The sequence below is a fragment of the Electrophorus electricus genome, chromosome 2 (assembly GCF_041902795.1).
Source record: "Electrophorus electricus isolate QZ-2024a chromosome 2, ASM4190279v1, whole genome shotgun sequence".
Lineage (NCBI taxonomy): Eukaryota > Metazoa > Chordata > Actinopteri > Gymnotiformes > Gymnotidae > Electrophorus > Electrophorus electricus.
In genome coordinates, this window is record NC_137498.1 from 26,962,314 (window position 1) to 26,971,106 (window position 8,793).

Below are 8,793 nucleotides of genomic sequence, written 5' to 3' on the forward strand. Positions count from 1 at the left end.
TTGTTTCCAGTGTGCTCAGTTCAACATGTCTTGTGTGCATGTATATGTGCGTGTTCCATAACATAGAGAAGAAATTAAAAAAAAACTTTTTAGTTTTAAATAATGTTATGCAAATCACCTCCAATTTCACAGAACCACAGACATTTGTAACATGTTAAAATAATGAAGGTCATTGAAAAATATGGTTGAATAGGGATGGAGAGATTTAACTGATTCAGAGCCATGTGCCTGTTAGGACTACCTTCTGTAGTATTTACTCCTAAAATGACCCTGAGTGGGGAGAACGTCACTCTAATGACTATAGGCTTGCTGCAGGGCACTCACATAGGTTATCATGAACAAGTGCTGCACAAATGCCAGATGATCCCAGGTCAGGTGTAGAGTGTAGCTAGATAGATAGCTAGAGAAACAGGAATGTTTCAGTCAGAGTTCCTTCATCAGCTGTGCAGGTAAAGTGCAACTGATGGACTGGCATATATACTGTGGTAAAAGATGCAGTAAAAGATATCTACATAAGGTGAAGCTATATATATATATATATATAACTTATTACTTACTTATTTACTTTACTTACTTATTAACTTTATTTATTTAATATAAATATTGTCTTAAATGCGCATATAATGTGAAAAAAAGATGCATAAAGGAAGAAAATATAAAGAACCCCTATTATCAGTTTCTGAAGTATCTTCTAAAAAACATTAATATTACCATCTTTTTCAGTGAAATAATTGGCAAACTGGCGAGTAGGCTTTAACAAGGAAAAAGACACTCAGTAATCTCAAAAGCGTCCAGTGACCAAGGCAGCTGCATGCCAAACACATCCCTTGCTTCTGCATCCATCGCGGTTCATTCCAGAAGTGTCCAGCAGACCAGCAGTCTAACAGCAACATCAATGGCTGACTTCAGTGTCCTCCTCAGTGATGACATCATCACCTTTCACGTCTTTAAATCCGTTCTCTGCTTGGCTCGTAATCAGACTTCAAGGTGAAATAAATACACCATCAGGCTCCCAGGATAAACATATCTCAGCGTTTAACTCAGACTGGATATAGTTGTATATGTTTATTCCTCATTTGTAAATCCTTTGCCAATAGCAAGTAGTCTGTACTCTCTCAATAACACTTCCCAGGAATGTAGGCCAGAGGAAAAATTTAAATGTCCTTTCACTTATCTTCCTCTCTTTAATATATAAATGATTCACATTTCTAACACCTTAACATTTTTTAAGTGCTTGTTCACATTATTGCTATTATAAATGCAAATACTCTCAGACATTGCCTATTAGTACACAAACTTGGATTAGTTTTAGTTAACCTCATGCTTTGGGGACCCATAGCCACCAGTGGAATTCTGTTGTATTACCTTTAAGAAATGAAAGGAAACAGTCTTGTCTGACTTTTAAAATGTGTTCTCCTTAGTTTTACCTAGGCAAGCTGTTGATAAACCAACCTCCTCTGAACTAGCAAATAAAGTGTCATCAGGGACTAACTCATGGTGTAAGGTACATTTGATGTGGACCAACATTTTCAGTGTCCCCATAAGTATTAACACACACTCTCAAGAGGTCCTGCTGCTAGATTAAATAGAAGATTGAAGCTATTCTACTGCAGATTAACATATCCCATAAAGTAAGGTGAATAAGGCAAGATAGCACAGAATTTCTAGGGGCACTTGGTCCAAGAGACTTGGACTGAGCCCTCATTCCATGCTGGAATAATTGCTGCTAGGTGCCTCCCAGAATGGAAGGCAGTAGAAGATACAAGACAGACAATGAGGTGATTCCTTTCTTATCCTAAACATCTAAATGCAATACACCTGGTTAGTTTGCAAAGGAAAGGGTTTCCTTAGGATGGGAAAGGTCTACTGCATCTTTGAGCTACTGGTTAACTGTTGCCTCCTCTCTGTAGAATGGTCCATGCTGAAGTGTGAACCCCAGGCTATTTGGTACAGCTTTTTGAAATGCTTGGTATATCATCCAGTATAATAAAAGGCAGAAGCTATTACCAGGCCTTAACACAGAAACTCTGGCAAAGCAAAATTTATGTCAGGAGTAATGGCCCATCCAAATCTGCATCATTACAGCTGGGAACTGAGTGAATTAGTCAAATCTGAAATGGATTTTAGAAAATGCCCACAGTCATAGAAAAATAATAGCTCTGTCCATTTGTTGGTCCATCACTGAAATACTTTATATTGACATGCTCTATACTTTTAATAGGGTCATTTTATTCAGGACCATCAATGCCAAGGAGGCTTTCTGTTATCATGTGTATATTCTGTGTGGAATACACCTGGACAGTTATTGACAGCACAGGTGGCCATGTAGGGTAAACATTAAAATGAGTCAATTTGTTGGCATAAATGAAACACATTTGGATGTGTTTGGGAGTGTGTATGGCATGTACATGTTTAAAGGTAGAGATGATTGCATAATTTGGTGGTTTAATTGACACAGTGCTAGGAATTTGCGTGCACTGTGAGCCAATGTGCTTACTTAAACTCTTCTTCTCACTTGTCCACGTAAAGTGCTGAGACAGGAGTGAGGAAATGAGACAGAGAACAAGGAGACAAGGAGAGAGAGAGAGAGAGAGAGAGAGAGAGAGAGAGAGAGAGAGAGAGAGAGAGAGAAAATGAGAATGTGTGAGAGAGAGAAGGACAGGAAAAGTCATGGGGTAATAGATTACCCTATTACTTCAGCTGCCCTTCCAGAGCCTCTACAGGGAGGGCAGGTTTGTCAGTGTGTGTGTGTGCATGCACACCTGTGTGTGTGGTGGGGTCAAGCATCTCAGGCCTGCAGGAGGGAGGCGTCTATACTCTATTGCTCTTGGAAAGGAAACGGAGAATGGAACTGGAGATGAAAAACACAGCTGAGTAATGCACAGGTACACAGAGTGAACAAGAGACTAAAGTAGTTCATATTTCACCTGAAGACAGCTGCTAATTACCAAGATTGCCTACATATTCAGGACCGTGGCATGTCAGGCAACTGAACTCAGCAAAATGACTTCATAATGCATCATAGCTAAGCAATAAAACAGTTTAGGGTTTTTTAATTAAAAATGGCTTTTCCAAAAATAAATAAATAAATAAAATCTAAAAATTTAATAAAAAAGACTTTGTTTTGCTTTCATATATGGCATTAGCCACCCCCCACCCCCCAGCCCCCCAAACTGACCTAACTTCAGTTAGTCTTTAGACACCACATATAACTGTAACCTCATTATTTATGGCAACAGGCTACTTAAAATGTAAGTGTATAAGGGCGTATCCAAAATTTAATAATATATATATAGGCTTATTCAAAAGTCAATAAGAATTCTACTAACAGAAAAAAATCACTTTAAATTTTTTTTTGTAGGACAATCTCATAAGCCTTCATTTCTTTAATGGCTAGTTCTTCCTGTTACAATTAATACAACCACGTAAGTGATTTTGGCAGACTGCTTATGTCACAGCTAAAAGCAACAAATAGCATTAGCCAAAAGGACCACGGGCCAAGTGTTACTTATTCAAAAACTCTATAATGAGTTACATTCTATGTGCAGTGACTAATTGATGCATTAGACTTCAAGTTCAATTTCATTTAAGCCAAATGGGCGTGTCCCAGCAGTGTTGTTAAATGTAAATTTAAATTCCACATTAACAATTGCATTGGCTTATTGTGTGGCAGACATTAAATGAAAATCCCTAACTGAATTTGTATCTTCAGATCCCAGTTTGTGTTATGAAGCAGTTTTTCAAAAGTCTCAGCTGGCCAGGCTCATTTCACTTATAAAATGCTATAAATACATTACTGGTATATGTGTATTACTAGATATTAATGCATAATCACTAAGTTCAACATTTAAAAAAGACAAATATCGTGTGGTTTAATGTCTATAGTTCCATGCATCTTTAGAAACAAGACTTATCTTATTAATCCACATCCTCTTCCACTAAAATGTCAAAGATTGTAAAATGACATTTGATTACTGTTTGTTGTTATTATTCTAAGCATAAAGATTATAATAAAGATTTGCACGCAATTGTCTACGAGCCTTTTTTCTATTGTTGCGTTTTGAGTTCAATAACCTATTACGTTTATTTGTAACTCTCGTCTTTCTCAACACACTGGAGCCATATTGGGTCTGGAACTTTTCATTTTCTTAATAATCAATTAGTTTGCTCTGATTTAAACGTCAGAACGGTTCCACTAAGCACGAGAAAAGGGACAACCCTCACGGTCAGTTCTGACAATTTGACACTCCATAAGATCGACAGTGACTTTTTTGAAAATAATATGTAATTTACCTGCCTTAAAAGGGGGGTTATCTTGAGCGACACGGTGTGGTGATTCAGAGAACTCATTTCTAATAACTTTCTGAAAAAGTTGCTATGTTAATTTCTAACGTCTACTTAAATGCCTATGGAATTAGGCAGTTACAGCTGAGTTATGTGTACGTAATTTTGATATCGAAGATAAATAACTGGGGGATTTCTTAAGTCAGTGCATTGATCTTTTCCGTTTCGACATTAGGGGTCAAAATCAGACATTTCCATGTTATAGCCGAAATCAGAACAGCATTTAATTAATAAAAAGTGTTCGTAGATAGGCCTTCTATTCCAGACCTGGGGATACGCTGACGTGCATCATGTCCTAGTCGAACACCTCAGCGCCGTTCTCTTCAGAAGACTGCAAACAGAAAACCCACGGTGTGCTTTCTGCCACAGTATCTGATCACAACACGTAACTGTCAGGATTATTATCATGGACGGTTGCATCCGCCGGTCAGGGTATATGGTGCCCCCATGTGGCACAACGGCCACATTCAGACTGCGTCTGTGGGTGCGGAGCACTTTGCCTAACGTCGTTAGACCGTGTGCTGCGCTGTGGGGGCTTTTGTTATTGGATTAGGCATCTTGGCACGCTGACGTGTTCTCACACTAAATATGCGATTATTGACGATCCGACGTATATATTCTGTGAAGCCTTTTTCTTAGACGCGCTTCTGACAAGCTCTAGTGAAAACCTATTTCAGCTGTCGTGTTATGAAGTTCCCTCAAACCTCACCACACACGACTGACTCAGAGAGGTTACTATAAATTAGATTTATTTTATCTTGTACTATTTTAAAATGAAAAGTGAAGTATTGGCGTGAAATTGGTGCCTTCCTTAGCGTGCTGGACAAAAGTAAGAATGGGGAAGCGACAGATGAAATCCTTATTTGTTGGCTTTTTTCCAGATTTACATTTTGCCATTTAAATGTTTTGAACATATTTAAAGTGGTAAGGTCAAACCATTAGCCTTCACATTAAAACCAAGTTGTAGTAACAAGCATTCTTTTTCTTTTTCTCAGAACAGCAACATTGCCTCAACCACTTGCAATGTTTACTTAAGAGAGAGCTGGGTAATAAAATAAGCACATTTTGACAGGTACATTAGTGCTCCTACAAGGTCTACTTTAAGATCAATTTTGAAGCTACAGCACTTAAATATAACAGGAGAAATCCATAAACATTTTCTAAGTCTGCAGAACTACAAAGACGTCCTCAGAAGCACAATGGTTCCTGACACCCACAACACGCATCCAAATGGAGATTAATTAAACACTAGGCCAATATACAATATAATATACCAATATAATCTCAAACACCACACATTCAAGCATAATTTTAGCCAAACCATTTTATTGAACGAGAGAGACTGGGTTGGAGAGCCATCTTTTCTAGTGACCTAGCAACTAATGGGGATTTGTCTGGTTTGGATCCTTCTCTTTTGAAATCATCAAGGATCAGAGCCCTAAGACGCAGGGGTCCAGTACGGCTTAGTCAGGCCGGATAGGGCCAGTCCAACTCTGCCTCTCCCTTCCTCCTTACTGGATCACCTAGCAAAGAGCTTAATGCTGCTTCCTCCTGAAAGAACACCCTGTGAGAAAGGAAACAGTAGATTAAAAATAAATATATTAATAACAGGGACTGACACTTCAATGTTACACTTTTTTTTGCATTAGAAGAAAAAACAATGACTGAATTAGGGTCTGAATAAATGATTAATCGCATTTTACAATCCAAAGTATATTTCTTTCTAGCTTGTGCCACCATAGAAACCATCTCTAGATAAAGCTAGCAGAGGTGCAAAATCCCCCAAAGTACATTACCCTAATTGGCTACTCATTCACTGTTCATCTTAATTTCAATTCAGAACAGTTGCTGGGTTCAAAATGCATTATCACAATCATTTTAGAAATTAGCAGCAATGGGGCATCAAATTTCCAACTTCAGCCGTCATCTAAAGCAGATTCCACAGATGCCTACAAGTTAATGCTTCACATTAAGAAAAACATGCATTACACAGGATTTTCCTAATCAAATTATCACCATTCAAACAAACTTGTAATACTCATTGATAACTGTTTGTAGCATTTATGTGGACACCCATTCCAACATAGCAACACATTACTAATGAGACCCACAATACACTGCAAACCTGCAAAATTATGTTTATGTGACAGATCTTTAATAATTCAAGCTAAATGTGAATTTAATTGTGCAATAAATTGTCTCATTTTATGTCTGCTTTTCTCATGAAGATAGTAGCCATTTCAGTGCCCTCCAGTCAATCTACAGGAGGCAACACTCAGGAGAAATTAGTAGCACCAATTCTCCTCTCTCCAACCGCCCTGCCCTGGTGCCCCAAACACAGCAAGGGCAGGTTTGGAGATGGCATAATTAGGAGCCTGAGAGGTGGGTCTGTACAGTCAGATCTTAATGACCATACAAAAAATCTGACTAATTAGGTCACTTTCATATTTGCTCTTTAATATTACTGAATATAACAAGAATAATTATCAATAAAATAAATGTACTTTCATCACATCATTGGTACCATCAAACAAGTGAAAAATATTATTCTAAGCTGTTAGCACCTTTGCTGCATTTCTGCCAAGGGTGTACTGAACTTCAACTGTTTTTCATTAGCTATATTATAAACACATCTGTATTAATGGGCTCATTAATGGAGTTCAATAAAATATGACACCTTTATTAATGTGTCATTTCTCTCATTTAGTTAAGATAACTCATTTTTAAATACATTTCAAAACAAGCATTTTTTTTATGACGAGCAGGGAGGGGGGAAAGAGGAAATGAGACAATGGAGCAGAATTGGAGTGGAGCGACTGCAGTGCTGCGAGTGCAGCATGGGAACAGGCAGAAGCAGGAGCGGAGCGAGTACGGAATGCTTAGAGCGAGCGAGGATCGGGAAGAACGGTAGGAGCATAATTTCCTGCTGTTCCAATCTCCTCACAGTCTCTGTATCCAACATACACCTTTTGTTTAAAGGTACACTGTGCACATACCTTCTGTGAGGCGCGCTTTGCCTCCAGTGGGCTGACACAGCACAGTTGAACATCCAACACACAGAACAACAGTCTGGGCATGGCTGAACACTGTCGTGATCTTATAGCATCCTGTAACAGAAGTACTTGTGTCAGTTTATGTATGAACAAATATACTTGAATAAACCACCAAAACACCCATATTCACTGCTAGACCTCAATATATGATCCACGTCCTTAATTTAGGACTAATGATGCAAAAATGTACCTGGACATTTGACATCCATGAAATATGAATTGGGACTTTGCACAAGACGCTTTTTCTTGTGCCTCCTCCTCTCTTCCTCAGGGGTTGGGTGCAACAAATCTTTTGCGAGCTGTGAATATTACACGGGGGTTACATGCAGAGAAGCATTTTCACAGGAAGCATACTATTCACCACAGTAAATTTTAAGAGGTTAAGAGAACGCCGAGTTGATATTATTTAATACTGCTTAAGAATACAACTAAGCTTATTTTATCGATAGTTGTCATATTCTAGATAGCTTGCTCAACTGGCTAATTTACCGAGCTCAATTGATCTCTTATTTGTTCTTTCCAAGCAAGTTGCGTTTTCAGCTGCCCAAGGCGGCATACATGTAACAGCCTGTTATAGTGCCAGCGTTAAACCTTTCAATTAATCAAAGACTGCGTCACAAAACAGAAAAACCTGAAAACCATCCTCCATGTTTTGTTCTATGTACGCCGCCATCTTAATAGTACCGAGAGCGCATGCAGTCGAGGAACTGAAATATTTTATATTTTAACATCAAAATAGCTAAATCTCATAAATGATATATCATAGTATTGTTAATAAATGCCTCCGCAAAACAGTATAGAAATTTCCGCCCCAAAACCATGAAATAATTGGAGGGTCGCAATTTATTGCCTTTATCTACTCACTGGCATGTTCGCGAGAATTTAGCCGCCGCCGGAAAGGAAGTCCACAGCGGAAACGGTGATATATTATTATGTGAGCACGTGAACATTCCGGAAGTAAGCAACGGGGGGGGGGGGGGGGTCGTAAAAGGGACATGTTGGTAAGGTCAGTCTGACTCAAATTTTGTTGCTGTTGTTGTTTTTTAATCAAAAGATAAGAGAATATACGCCATCAGATGCATATATAAAATATACACATAACAGTGTATGCATACATAAATTTAGCACTGAAAAATAGCGCTGAAAGCGTTAGTGCTTTGCATCAAAGATTTTAAAGATGGTAGGATTAATTCAATATAATGCTCCATCTCCTTTTCAAAGGCAACAAAAATTGGCCTTTTGCCTGAGAATTTACACTTGTGAATATAAAACTTAGTCATGAAAAGTATAATTTATCTGGCTCATACCTGTCCTTATTTGCCACTACATTTCACAACTTTAGTCAATCTTAGAATAAAAATGAAAGCGATCTGGTCTATTCCTAAAATGAAACTGT

At 38.2% G+C, this 8,793-nt stretch overlaps 1 protein-coding gene across 1 annotated transcript; it reads right to left on the reverse strand.

Moving 5' to 3' along the window:
• Positions 1 to 5,650: 5,650 nt before the first annotated feature.
• Positions 5,651 to 8,320, reverse strand: rps27.1 (ribosomal protein S27, isoform 1). Its single transcript, XM_027002348.1, has 4 exons — positions 8,262 to 8,320; positions 7,588 to 7,696; positions 7,341 to 7,451; positions 5,651 to 5,908 (listed from the first exon to the last, which is right to left on the reverse strand). The coding sequence occupies exons 1-4, from the start codon at positions 8,265 to 8,267 to the stop codon at positions 5,880 to 5,882; spliced, it is 255 nt and encodes an 84-aa protein (XP_026858149.1). The 5' UTR covers positions 8,268 to 8,320; the 3' UTR covers positions 5,651 to 5,879.
• Between the last annotated feature and the right edge of the window lie 473 nt (positions 8,321 to 8,793).

What these genes read in the sequence shown, in the direction of transcription:
- rps27.1 (XM_027002348.1), bottom strand. An exon ending in CATGGATGTCAAATGTCCAG is followed by an intron (nt 7,452 to 7,587) that starts GTACATTTTTGC and finishes CTTCTGTTACAG; the next exon opens with GATGCTATAAGATCACGACA. An exon ending in CAAAGCGCGCCTCACAGAAG is followed by an intron (nt 5,909 to 7,340) that starts GTATGTGCACAG and finishes CCTTTCTCACAG; the next exon opens with GGTGTTCTTTCAGGAGGAAG.